The sequence below is a fragment of the Myotis davidii genome, unplaced genomic scaffold (assembly GCF_000327345.1).
Source record: "Myotis davidii unplaced genomic scaffold, ASM32734v1 scaffold148, whole genome shotgun sequence".
NCBI classification, from domain to species: Eukaryota; Metazoa; Chordata; class Mammalia; order Chiroptera; family Vespertilionidae; genus Myotis; species Myotis davidii.
In genome coordinates this window covers 3415197-3431727 of record NW_006299479.1, presented here as the reverse complement: position 1 = coordinate 3431727, position 16531 = coordinate 3415197, and the positions used below count along the sequence as shown (strand labels likewise).

Sequence of the window (16531 nt, the reverse complement as noted above, 5' to 3'; positions counted from 1 at the left end):
AAAGCCCCCCCCCCCCCCCCGCAACAGAGCTACAGCAGCTTTATACACACAGGGAGCAGCTGAGGCCCCTGCACCGCGGTCTCCATGGAAGCAGCATTCTCTTTTAATATAAAATCATACCCACCAATAGAACCTGTCCAAGCGACATCCTTTAAAATATGTACAATCTCAGACAGGCTGTCACAGTTTTTCAGGGAAACAGAACATACTTTCCAACGGGATACAAACACAGGCACCTCCAAGTCAGTGCTCTAGCAGACAGCAACGCAGGTGGGTCCCACCGTAACGGGGACCCCTTAGCCGCTCCGCAGCTGGAAGGGGGTCCGGCACAGACACGGTCTGCTCGCTGTCCAGGACGCTCTGGCCTCCAGACTCATTCAACAGAAACAACAGGCGGGGAGAAATGTTTGAAAAGACCACGTCCACGTCCTCAGTGGGGGACGTGCAGGAGGCAGCTGATCGATGTTTCTCTCTCATCGATGTTTCTGACTCTCCATCTCTCTCCCTTCCTCTCTGTAAAAAATCAATAAAATATATTTTAAAAAAAAAACCTTGCAGTTTAACTTACACCCCGTACACCACCAGCCTGTCACCTGTCACCAGACTACCAGTGCCTGAACGAGAAAACAGGGGGAAAGGAGAGAGTGAAATGATGTAACAGAAATGGGGAAGTTTAATGCTAAAACGAAGAATCACAGAGAATTCTAGGCAAAGGAACAGGAAGAAGCCTGAACCACTAGTGTCACTAAGCCAAGCGAAGATCAGATTCTGGTGGGGGACAGGGGAGGTGGGGGGCGGGGGGATCAGAGGGAGAGAGTGGACTCTGGGAGCTGGGCCCCACGCCCCACGTGGGCAGAGGCAGCTTCCCTGGCTGTGAGGGCGGCGGCAGGCAGACGGGAGCACGTGGGTTGGACGGGTTCCACTGATGAGGGAACCACAGTGGTTTGGAACGCGGCGTGGAAAAGTGCAAGGGGCTCGGGTTACGGCTCCACCTCAGCCGGGCTCACGTGCGGGCGCTGCGGCTCGCTGCGAGGCCTGTGGGCTTCCACACCTACTTTGTGGGTTTGCTGTGAGGGTGGCGAGACAGCGGTAATGAGCTCCAGCCCGGTGCCCGGTGCCCACAGACGGGGATGCCACCTCCCGCTGTGGGCCGTGTCCCTGGGCTTCCTGGAGAAGTGACACCAGGCAGAACCAGCTTCGGGGACTGCGCGGGGCACGGCAGTTCAGAACAAACAGCTCATGGTCAGGGAGGACTCAGAACTCCTAAACATACAGGCAATTATATAGATAGTTATATTTATATTTATATATCTCCATATATAAAGGCATTTTTATAAATAAAATACAATAAAGGGATAACACTTAAAACAGCGTCACTAATCATATAAATAAGGCGTCCGCAATGAGGCTGCCCTGAAGGTAAAGTTGTCTTCCTTCCCGGCGGGCAGGTCCCATGTCCAAACTCCATCTCTCAAAGCCGTTCAGGACCTGGGCCTGGGCCCACACCTGCTTCCTGGTGTGAAACGACCACCTTCTAAGAGCTGTGCCCCGGTCTCCTCCACTTGCTGCTGCAGCTCGACTGGCAGCCGCGGCGCAGGCTTCCTCGTGTCCCATGACGTGGTCCACAGCCGTCGGGACGCAGCCCTCCCTCCAAAGCTAACTGCATCTGTGCAACGTGAAGGAATCCTGGACGGTGCAGCCGTGGGCTCCGGGGCAGGGAGCTCGCTGCCGGGGCGCCCCTGACACCTGGCCGCGAAGTGCTGTGCCTTACACTTCCTCGAGGGACTCTTGCTGAGTGACTCGGCTGCGACAGCACATTTCACCAAAGTTCTATTTATAAAACATATAAACGTGTGAGGGACTATGACGCACTCGTATAGACAGTAGATTAGCATAGTATTCTAGTCTGTGTCACTGTAATTTCTGGGGAACTACCTTTTTTTCACTGACTGCTGAAACTGCTAGACTTGAAAGAGAATTATTCTGTTTTTTTCCCCGAAGAGACGCACATTCCCCAAAGGAGCGATGATCCATTAGAGCTGGGCTTGGCGCCTCGACACCCAGGGCTCTGTGTGTGTTTACAGGGGCGGAGAGGAAAAGCCTCCACTGGCAGCTGAGGACGCCCTGCCACTTGGGCAGCATAACTGATGGGCAGCTCTGCTACCCAAAGCTTAGGTGCCAGTTTACTGACACGATTCTGAAAAAAGTCAGGGGATTTCAAACCATACCCTCCTCACCCTCCATGTGAAGCCTTTTCTAACAGCCACCCTGCCCAGGTGTCGCCCATGCTGGGAGTGAGAGGACGATTTCGGGTGGAGCAGCATCGTGAGCACAATCCTACACTAACAAGAGCTGCTGCCAAGGGGACTCCCTGAAACCCGCCCCTTTCTCCTTAAAATGTAAATCATTCTCCTAAAGTCATCCATTAAAGTCTCATTTGGTTCCTACTCTTAGAACACTCAACAAGAGGCCCCCGTGACCATTTTATAGACACACGCAAGTTTAAAGCCGTAGGGCTGGGCGGCCTTCTCTGCCCTGGCTGCCTTCTGTGGGCAGACTGCCCTGCGACAGCCCAGCCACGCCTCAGCCCTCCCCAGGACACTGCATGGTCAGTGCCCGGAAGGCGGACATAACTGTGCCCACGTGCAGAGAGTCCACGGCTCAGCTGTCACTTTGGGGAAGGCACTCACGGCGATCATGAGATGTGCTATTGTAAACAGCAGGTTACAACTGTGGTTGCTTCAGAATGTTCTCTGAAAGTCTGAGTAGACAATGTCGAAGGACAGCTTCCCACCTGAAAACTTCAGGCGGTCTGCAACGCCCTCTCAGCTGAGGCAGCCCATAGGCCGGGGCCTTGCAGGAGGCGCTCTGACGGGCACTGAGGTGCTTGGGAAACATGGAATGCTGAGATGATCGAACACTATGCAAAACTGGGTTGTTTCCTACTGAGGGGGGGAGGGAAAATTTTCAGGCATAAATAATATAAAAGGGCACACATTTTAAGATACATTCATATGACATTACTGCTACAAAAATAAATAATGCTTTTTCTCTGATTTGAATTAATGTCCTTCACACAGTCCATTCCCAGGCCTGTTCTGTGCAGTGACTGGCTGGAGTGGGAACCTGATGAGTCCCGGGCACATCCTCAGGTCTCCTGGGGCTGCTGAAGGACCCCAGCGGGGCTGTCTAAAGGAATGCCAGGAGGAGACCATGTTGTCTTTTCAGTACAGTCCTTTGAAGCAGGTGGCAAGATAAGAGGATTCCAACTTAAAATTGTGTTCTCTGTTTCTGAATGGACACAGCTGTCTCCTGAAAAACACAAAGATTTGGGAGCACCGTGAAATCATAAAGGCTGGTTTTCACAAAGCAGTCTCAACACGTTACTTTGAGCAATAAAGAAAGAATAATGAGCAAAAGCAGAGCCCAGCTATGTTTAGTTTGAATGTGAGGGAGACAAAAGGTATAAAAGGTTTAAAATAAAGTTGAGCTCTGACGAGCAGTCATACAGTTCACCTCAGGGCTAAGGCAAAAACCCTTAAAAGCCCCCAAAAAACCACTGTACATAAGAGCTACAACTCCAGGATCAACTCAAATGAACCCAAGGTGCAAGACCACAAAAGGCATCCTTTGGTCCAGGTGCAAACGGAATCAAAGCCTATTTGGGTTTCTTTTCCAAGATGTAATGGAACTGACAGCCTGAGCTGAAGAAGGTGAATAATAACAAAACTTCAAAATCTACCTAGTCAGCTTTTCTGGAAGTATCCAACACCCCACCCAGTCTTTTAAAGAAGATGTGAGTGGTCACAGAGAGAACACATCTGTGTCACCTTCCCGTATCCATAGCTACGTGAAGACCGTCTAGAACAGTGGTTCTCAACCTTCCTAATGCCACGACCCTTTAATACAGTTCCTCATGTTGTGTGACCCCCAACCATAAAATTGTTTTTGTTGCTACTTCATAACTGTAATTTTGCTACTGTTATGTATCGTCATGTAAATATCTGATATGTAGGATGTATTTTCATTGTTACAAATTGAACATAATTAAAGCATAGTGATTAATCACAAAAACAATATGTAATTATATATGTGTTTTCCGATGGTCTTAGGCGACCCCTGTGAAAGGGTCGTTCAACCCCCAAAGGGTCGCGACCCACAGGTTGAGAACCACTGATCTAGAAGCTTTGGTTGTATGATGCCTCCCTGTACCTCTGTGGCATCCCGCTGCATCCTCCGTGGACTCAGAGGTGACCTCGCTCCTGCTGTCCTGACAGCACGTATGCGGAGCAGGTCTTGCTGCCACCTCGTCCCCGATGCTCTCTCCAGGTGACGGGCCACCGTGGGGGGGTGTGGAAGCCTGACAGGCAGGCATCTTCGTGTGACTGAGGGGCTTCATTTCCAAACCGTCCTGAGCACAAGGCGCTGCCACTGGGACCACAGAAAGGGGGCTGCTGCTGAAAGTGCCGTTCGTTTTGGTGAAACACCTACAGGGTATAAACCAAAAGGAACAATTTTGTCTGGAGGAATCGACAATTAAAATACATGGATTTTGAAATATCATGTGTATCCCAGATTCTTAAGAGGCTGGTGCTTAAAAATAACTAAAGTCTTTACTATGACCTGATACATCAAAAACTCAGAAATAACAGTGAAAGTGGAATACAACGGGAGAATAAATCAAGAGGCAGACAAACCACTTAGGAATGGAACCTCATCTGATGCCTCCTTGGCCTCAGTCCACTGTCAGAAGTTGTTTCCTAATTCATAACTGGCTCCTGAACACAGGGCACAGCAGGAAAAGGCCAGGAGCCACTGGAAGAATGGGGGGAGGGGACTTAAAGCTAAGCAACTGATGTCCCCCTAAGAGAAATGACCTTATGCAAACCAAGGAAAATATATTTCTTCAAAGTCTGATAACAGGTTCCCTCTCACCCTTGGAAGAAACACTACTGAATCAAAGCCTATAAGGATTAGATATTCAAAATCTAGATTTTGTTTCTTTTTCAATTTTTTTCTTTGCAGAATTCACTTCAATTCTGCCACACTTTTATTTCTGGTCTTCATCTAAGACACTTGTTTTGTTTTTCTTTCCATTCTTCAGACCTCCTAATTTCTATTGATCTTCTAGTTCATGACTCTTTCTTCTACTGTTTCTAATCTGATGACAAGCCCATTCCAGTTATTGCAGTTTTCTGCTTTGGAATTTCCATTTGGCCTTCTTTTTTACAGTTTCTATTTCACAGACAAAAATTCCCATATGTGAATTCATGTGTGTACATCTTCCTTTAAATCCTTGAATGCATTTTTGATAGCTGCTTTAAAGTCACTGTCTGCTTATTGTGACATCTGAGTTACCTCAGGGTCTGTTTCTGTTGACATAAGATAATGAAGACTCGGCCATGTATAGCTTGTACTTTTTTCCCAGATGGGATATATACATTTTTCCAAGCTGATCTTTACTTGGCTACTTCCTGTCCATTTCTAATCTCTCTAGGACCCTTAATTTCTTGTTCCTTCCTGATGGGACCTCTCAGTTCATTCATCTGTGAATTTCATCAGTGTCCTCTCTCTACCAATTATCAAGACTGATGGTAAACAGACCAGATTTAATGCCAATTCCTTCCTATTAAACTCGCCAAGCAGCTGACAAACCCCATTTGATTACATATCCAGAACTGCACTGATGCCGTTGGAATTGAGGAGAGGAGAGAAGAAGGGTAGAAAGTTCTTATTTGACTGAAATCTGTTTAACTCTTGAAATGCCCATTTTGCACAGGGTTTCTAACTAAGTCTTTAGTGTAGGGGACTGGAGCCTGGAAAAGCTTATTGGGTATGCTATTAGGTAACACAGTAAGCTACTTATTACATATGACTCTGAACACTGAAAAGGGTCAGATGAACTGGACACAGTGAGGTAGTCATTCACAATGTGCCCCAAGCCCTAGAATCAAATTAAACTCCACAGGTGGCTCCGCACACCCCCTCCTACCTGTTCTGGAAATTTCAAGTCAACACTCCAGTTTAGACAGTAAGGGCAACATTTCCTAAGTTTATTATTCAAACAGAGGGATGATCCAGGGTCTGTGGGTGACAATGATTTTTTCTTACAAGTCTGCTCCAAGAATGCATTTAAGTGTCACCCTAAGAAGGCAGAGAAGAGAGTATAGAGGGGCCGGTACAGAGCAAGAAAGACTCCGCATGGAAAAGGCCCGCAGCGAGACCCCTCCAGGTCTTAGGAGAGCTGCCCGGGTAACGTGAGTGTGATGAGGCCTGACGGGCGTCTGACAGGATGATTCCCAAGTTATGCCGAGGGGCAAGCAGTCTCTCCCCATCTCATACAGCGATTCCCAGCTAGGTCGTGGCACCGCCACCTGGACACCGTCCCTGACACCTCCTTCTCAGACTGCCTCATCAACCAATTACTCATGTCTTTGTTTTTCTAATCCTCACCTGGGGATATGCTTTTTTATTGATTTATTTTTTTTTAGAGAGAAGGAAGGAGAGAGATAAAGAGAAACATCAATTTCAGTAATATAACTATGAAAAAGCATTACTATACACACAGTGGTTTTCCCTAATAATCACGCATACTCTCATCATAACACAGAATAGAAACACCCTATAACACAGAGTGAAAATAACAGGTGAGGAAAGATAAAGTCTGTACAAAGAGAATGACTCTAATTTAAAGATTTCAAAAACCTCAAACCTTTTAATACCTTAGAAACAAAGTTTTTAATATTGTCAGTATTGCTAAAGAAACCAAAGCACAGAAAGATAAAAACTGTAAAACAGGGGTAAAAAAAATTGTAACAGCCTCCCTTATTCAGAGTTTTACATCTTAGGTAAAATTTGAAGAACTTGTTTGCTAAAGGGAGAAAATAAAAGGAGTCAAACATCTACTCACAACAACCTGTGCAAATACATATCAACCTACCTATTGTTATTCCAGCAATTTCGACAGGTGACGCACTCCACCGGCTCAGTCTGAGGTACTGCTGTGTACATTCCACCACCCTGGTCAGGACCAAGTACAGGGAAAAGAAAAGAAGAAACAGGGCTGAAGGGGCCATCGACCACTACCTTAGTACTCACAAATACAAAAGCCAGGCCAGCAGTCCATGGATACAGGGCCTATTTTAACCGACTCCCTAAGCAATGCTACGCTGACCACTGCTCGCCTATATTCACAAAGGAGTTCTGCACAATATTAAAGCCACTCCAAAAACTTAGCTGCCATGTTTCCCATGTATTTTTGTACTGGAAGGAGGCAAATAAATGGAGGTTAGTCACTTCCCCTCAGTGTTACAAACCTAATGAGCCCACAACACACTGTACGTTCTAACCTTCGAGTCATTTTCACCCCCAGCAGCCGCGGAAGAGCTGCACGTGATACCAGCTGGAGAAACAGGGGAAACGCCTGGATGATGTCATAAGATAACCCATCCTCATTTTCCTGTAATTATTCCTAGTGGGTCTGTTCACTTGACTACACTACGGCTTAGAACATGTTATGTTTTTCCAGATGGAGCAGATTCTCAGCCAGCAATGACTTGGAGGGGACTATTAATATTTTGATGTTGCTTTTGGCGCAAACTGCCCAGCAATTAAGAAAAATGCCCAGATTAACACATACCTCATTGTCAAATGTTCACTTGACATGTACAATGGCAAGAGTTCCTAAAAACTGAGTTAAGAACTGAAGCAGCCTCACGGTCAGAGTCAGAATTCTGCTCGCAGAGGAGCGACAGCAGGAGGGAACTTGATAAGGGTGGGCGAGGCTGTTGCGGCACCAGGGCTCGGAGCAGGCCTTCAAGGTTAGGAAAAGTTCAGGCAATTGTTTTTCCCAGAATACTTTCCATTTCCACTCAGCTCATACCAACAGCCAGAATCCGAGCAAACCAAAAACACTGAAAATTTCTCTCAATATTCTTGATCCAACTAGCAACAGGAACTTTTAAGAAAACACTGAGAGAAAGAATATTCCAAGGCCATATTCAGCCCCTGGGCTTAAACTTAAAAGCTTCAGACAATCAAGTCAGCAATCTACAGGGGAAGGTACTTACTTGAATCACTAACCATATTAAAGTGAATTAATGATTTTATGATGACCATCATTTTTTAAATTGCCAGACTGCCTTCCACCCAGAAGAGCAGAACAAGAAAACAAATGAGTTAAAATCACAGGTGATAACCTCTACAATTTTACACCTAGTGGGGTGACTATTATTTATATGAAATAGCAATTCATTGTTCAAAAAACCAAAGGACTATGTTCAAATACTAAGAAAACATCAGACTCATTTTTCCTCCTATGGAAATAGCATGTGCTGCTCAGACTTCAATGTTCTCTCCTTCGGTTTCTTGGACAATGTGCATAGTTTGGATTAGGAATGGTGACAAAAAAAGTTTAGGGAGTCTGAATATAGGCCATGTCTTTCCACACGAAATAATGAGATCATTGTTCTCTTTTGGTAATGAGATGCAGTAAAGCAAATAAGGTATTTTTTCTACAACATACTAAAGCTAGGTCACATGACAGCCACGAGCTTCCCAGCTTTAAAATATAAATATATGTCATTGCTTTATCCTCCAAATATTTAATAAATCTTTATAAAAGTCAACGATAAAAAAATTTCTTCAAATTTTAGCATATTGTGGGTCACGGCAAACTTATCTGTAATCAGAACAGTGACAAAAGCTTAAATTTGATAAACTAAAATAATCTCTTTGGTTGAAAAATAATATGGATGCGTATCCAAACCACGTAGTAAGTCAACCGTCCTGGTGCAGAGACCCTCTGTAACCAAAATACATCTAAGATATTCTACTCATTCTGTTCCCATTTCAAAAGGTGAACTGTATCAGCTAGTTATTCCTGAATTACAGTGGTTTTAAAGCTTTATCCCCTCTTGTGGCTCAGAATATTAACACTGTGAAATGCAGGCATCAAGACTACCACACATTGGGCAAAAGAAACTAAAGAATCACAATGTGTTAGCAGTCAGTCTGGTGGCCTGTAGACATGTTCCGCGTGGCCATGCAATGACTTTAAAAACTGGAATGAATTTCCAACATGTCAACAGTCTGGCAACTATGCCCAACTGCCTGACTTTAAAAACTGGAATGAATTTCCAACATGTAAACAGTCTGGCAACTATGCCCAACTGACGTGGTTGAGTGGTTGAGCATTGACTCATGAACCAAGAGTTCGCAGTTCGCTTCCCCATCAGGGTTGCAGCTCAATCCCCTGTAAGGGGCGTGCAGGAGGCAGCTGATCAATGATTCTCTTTAGTCAGCGATGTTTCTGTCTCTCTCTCCCTCTTCCCTCCTCTCTCAGAAATCAATAAAAACATTTAAAAAACACCTGACAATTTCACCTGTACTTGCAGGTGCTTTGCAAAAGCAGGAAATCTGGCCACACTGGGTCCTACACGCCAACAACAGGAGGGGAGCTGCCGTGCCTCTAAGACAGCGCGTGTGCTGTGCCTTTGCTGGTGCCTCCAATGCCTGCCCCGCCCTTTACTCAGTGTCATGATCGGCCAGACTCCTCCAGGGATGAGAGTTCTCAGGCTTTGCTTTGAGTCAAATTTAAAGGATCTGGACCAGCCTTCACCCAATGATTTTTCCATTTCATCTCAAGAATAACTTCCATTTATTTGCTACATGTTCTACTTTCAGTGCGAAATCATCTAAAAATATCACCCAAATTGGCGAATATATCTATGACCTGATAATAGAAATCTTACAAAGATTACGCTGGATCGAGGGGTTGCCAGGGATACATACTAGTTCCATTCCAGGGAACCAGTGAGGTTCCCACAGTGAAAAGAGCCAGCATGCCCACCTGCTCTTGTACCTGGGCACCGGGGTGGGGGGGACAGGGACAGCGTCATTTCTAATTGGGTCTCTTACATTCACTAGATGATGAGGCTGTTCAAAGTCCACACGTGTCCTGGCTAGAGAGCTCGTGTGCCCAGGGTAATGCCCTCCGTTTAAGCTCCCGTTCACGGGCCCACGGACCCCGTTAGGGACCTTGTGGTGAAGGTGGGAGCAGCCGTTGCCGAGACCCCCGCTGCTTAGGAAGCTCCCGTGCACATTTCTGTTTATCCGGGTGGTGCCGGGCAGGGGGGCGTATTCCACCATCTGCCCATTGATGTCCGAGCCTTGGTACAGATATCCTGGTGGGTCGTATTCTGTCAAGAAAGAACAAAAAAGAAGAAAAAAAGATACTGAAAAGGATGACCTTCTTGCTTAGGAAGCTGTATTAACAAAACCATTAAGAAACTGCAAACACACGAAAAGAAGACACTCTGCAAGTGCTCAGTGAGAGCCTGCTTGTGAGCTCTGCTCCAGTGAAGTCACTGCTGCCGGTCCCTTTACCTGTGCAAGCATCTAGGAACTGAGTTAATTATGACTCTGTTAATGAGAAGAGGAATTAACCAGGGAGCAGTTACTCAAAAGAATAAAATGAGGAAGGAAGGAAGGGAGGGAGGAAGGGAGGGAGGGAGGGAGGGAAGAAGGAAGGAAGGGAGGAAAAGAGGACAAAAAAGACAATTACTGAATTGAGCAGGCTGAAACTATCCCAGTAATGGCAACACTAAGTGCCCTATACTTCAAAGTACGGAAAGAAATGGTATAAAACAACAGAAGGCTAACTATAGGCAGGATATTTCAGGATAGCAATAAATAACATTTTTAAGAAGAAGGATGGAGTTGTGTATGTATTTACTAACTATCCATATAGTTCCTTGGTTATTTTAGGCGCTTAGGAAATTGCGGAGTATTAAAGGCAAAAGGCTAATTATCCCACTTTCTTATATTAAAACCATGTAACAACGGTCTCACAATTCTGATTTCCAGAGGCACACCTGCCAGGTTCCTTTAGAAAAAGTACAATATCCCTTAGCAAGCACAGCACCTGAACTGTGCAGGGTTTGCTGTCAGAGTTCTGCTAATGCTACAGCCGTGCGAGTGCCCGGCTGGGTGAGGTCCCCCCTCATCTCGCTGAGCTCGAAGAGGCGTGTGGTGAGAGTCTGCCTGCTTCTCTTCCCCAGGAAACGCTAAGCTGAGGGGGCAGAGACCACGCTTCATCGATTTACCTCTATCACCATGTCTACCAGTGCCAGGCACACAGAACACAGTCCATGATGACCTTTTGAATGAATGACTGCATCAACATTACTACTTTAAATGTCCATCTTTAAACATTATCAAGTCACACAAAAATGACTTTAACCAGATTAGTCTTGTCCAGGCAACCCAATCATGACTTTCCATTTAATAATTCAGCACAACCTCAGCAATTAAGGTCAATGACATTAACACCATTTAGAAAAAGACCCAATGAAACGCTCTCCAAGCCTTTCAGTCTGGTTCCATCATCACCACCACCTCCCTCCATGCCTATCTCCTGGAAGGCACCAGGCCAATTAACTCCCTTTTCCCCCTGAGCTGTCGACGACAAAGGGGAGTATGTGGGAGGTGGCTGACAGAAGCCAGAAGTGCCTGTCACCACTGGTGTCCTCCTTTGCTTTTCTGTCATTCTCTTACTCTTGGGCCAAAGGGGAAACCAAAAAACTGCCTCCCACCAAAGATGAAGTCTCTGGTGACCCTGAACAGCTGGGGGAACAGGACAGACAGGAACAGAACTGGGGGAAGAAAAGGGAAAAGAGTTCTAGATCATGTGTTTAAATACAGTGCCATCCCTGACCTAGCTTAAGCCCTCCTCTTACTAGATGCATTAGGGGAGGGATGCACTTGAGTAGTTTTGGTATAACAGGTACCAAAACAGGGCCGTGTTATCTTAAACTGTCATTCAGGGACAGTAACTTAGAGAAGTCTTCACTCCCTTCCTTCCCATCATGCCTCTTCCCTTCCCTGTTGACAAGGTGTGTACAGCCTGGAGGCGCTCCTGCAGCCACCACAGAGCTCCTGATTCAAGCACTCGTCCCCTCTGCTGGTCTGACAAAGCCAGGCTCTCCCAGCGCGGAGTCAGCTCTTTGCTCAGAGCCCAGCTTAGCTTTGGCTTTGCTGTTATATCTACCGGGCAATTTAATCTGATGCTCCACTTACTCTGTTGACAACTAACAGTTTTAAAGTCACCTCTGACTGAAGAGGAGCTAGTGGATTTTATGCCATGACACTAATACACAGAACTGTGAAAAGTCAGTATTTATTCTGACTGTATTTTCCCCCCCATCTTCTTCAAACAAGCAGACGAAACTACTGGGAATGCCTTACTCTGCGTGGTGTTCTGCTGGCGGTTCTTCCACAGGCACATGGCGATGAAGACCATGAGGATGAGGACCATGACGCCCAGCACACAGCCCACCACCAGGTACAGCATGTCGCTGCTCCTGGCCGGGCTGGCTGCAGGCCCCACGTTGCCTCCGCCTCCTAAGGCACTGGGAGGGGTGCTCAGGTCTCTGCCAGGATCCTCCGAAGCTCCGGGAACGCGTTTCACTGGGTGCGATAGAAGGAAAACATGATGTCAGGGTGAATACAGACTATGACGGTTTACTCTCTGCAGGAGGTCTGGCTAGGAGCTTAGCCGGTCTGTTTATACTTGTTACTGAGATGATCTGACCACCAATGAGTTATAAAGAGGACTCAAGAGTTTCAAAAATCTGGTGCGCCAAAGATTTGGTCCACACATTCTAGAGAAAACAGACATCAGAAAACATACGCGCTTGGTATGACCCGAACTCCTGGTTATCTGCCCAATTCACACGTTCAGAAGACTCCCGAAGAGTTGAAATAAAAGTATTTCAACTATGGATGGGATAAAAACTCCTTTCTATCGGGTATACTTAGGGCTGAATTACATATTTTATGCCTCTGCCATGTGATGAGTATTAGAAGATATGACTTTGAACTATAAGAACAATTACATACAATCCCAACAACCTCACACATAAATATAAAGGATTCCAACACCAAAGCCGTTTGGAGTCCACGTCAGTACAGTACTTTTACCTAGCTCACTGGTATCACCGTGAGAACGAAAGCTAACCACAGGTGAGACTCAAACCCCATTTTTCTCTGTCCCCAAACAACATGCTCTTAATGCCTTAAAGGTCGTGGAAAGGCAGTGGGCTCAGTGACTGGCAGTGACTGGCTAGGTCTAGATCCCGCCCACCACTTGCCCTCAGCTGCCTGGCTTTAACCTCCTGCACGTGGGAAAAGGGGATAAGAACAGCTCCATCACAGGCTGTAATGAAGAGTGAACGAGTCAGCCCACATAAAGCACTTAGAACAGAGCCTTAAAGGTGGCACATGGTGTTCAATTCTGTATGAGTATTACTTATGACACCACATGCCATGTTATGCCACCTAATGGCCCATATGAGCAGAGTGGTCTTTTAAAAAATCAACTTCCACCTTATATCGGAGTTCAATATTCTAGCAACATTAACAGACAGAACAGAGCCGGGGGTGGTAAAGGAGAGGCCACCTTGCGAAGGGGAGAGCTCTCCATCGCGGAGAGCTAGCTGAATGATTGGCAGAGACTCGAAAGGAAAATGGTATGTTGGATCAAACAATTCTCAGGTCCCTGCCGATTCTAAAGAAAACAAACAAGTTTCTAAGGCAGAATGGATGTTCCAGACTCTACAATAAAGATCAGGATTACTCATAGGGAAGTCCTTCCGGTTTATTCACTCTTTATTTGCCCTTAATTTATTCATAATTCTACCAAGCTTAATGATCTGGTTGCCAACCTCTTGTTAAAGTTAAAAACTTTGGTGGCAGAGGGTGAGTCAGACAGACCCATGGACATCACTCAGAGGCAGCTCAGAATGTGAAATAAGAAAGGTGGCATGAAACACATGAAGCTCCTGGGACACAGTCACCAAAAACGGAGAGAAGCAAAGAACCATGGACGAATCCTGCCAGTCGATGATCTCTGAGGGTGGGGAATGGGAGTCTTCAAGCACCTGTCATTCCTGAAAACCTTCCTGAATTACTGAGGATAAGATGATCAGTGCTCAGAACTTAGAGTCATTTCTTTAAAAGGTGCATTTGTATAGAACATGTTCTATTTAAACAGGCTAGGAATCGCAATACATTGTAGAAAGTCATTCAACACGAACAGTTAACATTTTTTTTTAACAAAGTATCTTTTTTTTAAAATATATTTTATTGATTTTTTACAGAGAGGAAGGGAGAGAGATAGAGAGCTAGAAACATCGATGAGAGAGACATCGATCAGCTGCCTCCTGCACATCCCCCACTGGGGGGATGTGCCCGCAACCCAGGTACATGCCCCTGACTGGAATCAAACCTGGGACCTTTCAGTCCGCAAGCCGACGCTCTATCCACTGAGCCACACCGGTTTCAGCGAACAGTTAACATTTTAAAGATGTTTTTTCAGCCCAGCCAGAGTGACTCGGTTGGTTGAAGTGCCATCCTGTGCACCAAAAGGAAAGATGTTTTTTCAGCCCAGCCAGAGTGACTCAGTTGGTTAAAGTGCCATCCTGTGCACCAAAAGGCTGACCAGTCAGGGCACATAAATGGGTTGCGGGTTCGATTCCCAGTCAAGGCATATGCAGAAGGCAACCAATGTCTCTCTCTCCTCTCTCTCTCTCTCTCTCTCTCTCTGTCCTTAGGTGAGGATTAAAAAACAGCAACTTCACTTTAAAAAGAATTCTTTCTTTTCGCGCTGATCTGAAAGTCTGCAGGGAGGACCTCTTACTCCCCAGTGAAGTCAATGAGTGCGAGATGCTATTGCAGACACAGCTATACTATCATCCTATTTAAACAACAGTTATTACATTGCTGGCTATGTGTTATGTTTTGTGTGGCTAGATTCCTAAATGTCTGGGGAACAGAAATGATAAATTCCATTTTTATGTAACTTTCCTCTGAGCATTACAGCATTCTAGAGGCGGATAAGAAGTGCCCAATAACACATCAGAGTGCCTCATACAAGAAGGCACTTAAATCTGTGCTCACCAAATAAAATTCAAGGTAAATCTGAAGGTCTATGCATATATATGTTTAAATGTTGACTCAGTATATGTGTTTTGCAGCAGGAAGACGTGATTTAGAAATAAAAGATGGAACTGAGTCAGTCTTTTTGACCCCTTCTATTATCTTCATTTAAATTGGGGTAATAACATCACCTGTACAGATGCTAAAGGCTGCCGAGCCTCCTTCTCCCATGCAGGCAGGCCCCCAACTCTGTTTAGGTGTCCGCTGAACACCCCAGAACTCTGGATGGAGTAGATCCTGATCCATCAACCACCCCAGGAATGATAGGGGCATGTGACTGAGGTCTGGCCAATGAGACCCGAGGGGGAAGGATCAACTAGAGCAGTGGTTCTCAGCCTTGGCTGCACATTAGAATCACCTGGGAATCTTTTTAAAATCCTGATTTCTGGGCTTCATCCTCCAGAAATTCTGTTTCTTTGTTATGGGGTGGGGCCACAACATTAGTAACAAAGAACCAGAATTTCCAGAGGATGAGACCCAGAAATCAGGATTTTAAGAAGATTCCCCAGTGATTCTAATTGCAACCAAGGTTGAGAACCACTGAACTAGAGGATTCTGGGAAGTTTCCCTTGGTTCTTAAAAATAGCACCAAGTCCTAGCTGGTTTGGCTCAGTGGATAGAGTGTTGGCCTGCAGACTGAAGGGTCCTGGGTTTGATTCTGGTCAAGGGCACATGCCCAGGTTTTGGGCTTGATCCCCAGTAGGGGGCGTGCAGGAGGCAACTGATCAATGATTCTCTCTCACTGATGTTTCTATCTCTCTCTCCCTAACTCTCTGAAATCAATAAAAATACATTTAAAACAATAAAAATTGCACAAAGAGGCATGTTTAGTTGGTTGAGCATCATCCGGCACACCAAAAAGGTCTCAGGTTTGATTCTGGTCAGGGCACGTACCTAGGTTGTGGGTTTGATATTCAGTTGGGGCATTTTGGGAGGCAGTCAATGGATATTTCTCTCATACATCGATGTTTCTCTCTCTCTCTCTCTCTCTCGTCAGCAAATATTTCTGTTCTCTTGATGGAGAAGAGAAAAGAAGTGGCTTAGAGTGACAGAGAAATTAATAAATGTTATGGATATTTATGTGAATTATTTTTTAGACAAGTGCTCTAGCCAACATAGTATCCCTTCTGTTTGGACAGTCTAACTGAATGCACCGAGAAAAAGGCCCAAAGCAGAAGTTTCCTTCGGTAAACATATCAATAGTCCGAAGGAATAATCCAGAGTTTGGAAAAAGCACAAATCCTCACCCGTCCCTTACCTTTAGTCTCACAGATCATCACATTACTAAACTCGCTCTCTCCTCCTTCGTTGAAGCACTGCATTTTAATGTCATAGGAGGTTTCTGGCTGCAGATGCCCAATCGTGTGCCATTGCTTTGAACCTAGAAAGAAAGATAAGAGACAAGCTTTACGTGTCATACAACCTCAGTGATTCTGTCAAGATAATTACTTAATAATTTCAAAATGAGGTGGGAGCAGCATCCATTACCATATAGCCAGTCTGTATGATGAAAATGTACTTGTTCATAGTATTT

The 16531-nt window shown here is 45.5% G+C and overlaps 1 protein-coding gene across 1 annotated transcript in view; it reads right to left on the bottom strand.

Moving 5' to 3' along the window:
* Window positions 1-1287: 1287 nt before the first annotated feature.
* Window positions 1288-16531, bottom strand: part of CDON (cell adhesion associated, oncogene regulated) — an 80728-nt gene continuing 65484 nt past the window's right edge. The window contains exons 15-20 of the mRNA XM_006775052.2: window positions 16256-16378; window positions 12247-12468; window positions 9919-10199; window positions 6941-7020; window positions 4213-4487; window positions 1288-3312 (exon numbers count right to left, since the gene is read on the bottom strand). Of these exons, the coding sequence (XP_006775115.1) occupies window positions 3149-3312; window positions 4213-4487; window positions 6941-7020; window positions 9919-10199; window positions 12247-12468; window positions 16256-16378 (1145 nt within the window). The 3' untranslated portion in view covers window positions 1288-3148. The remainder of the gene's footprint in view (window positions 3313-4212; window positions 4488-6940; window positions 7021-9918; window positions 10200-12246; window positions 12469-16255; window positions 16379-16531) is intronic.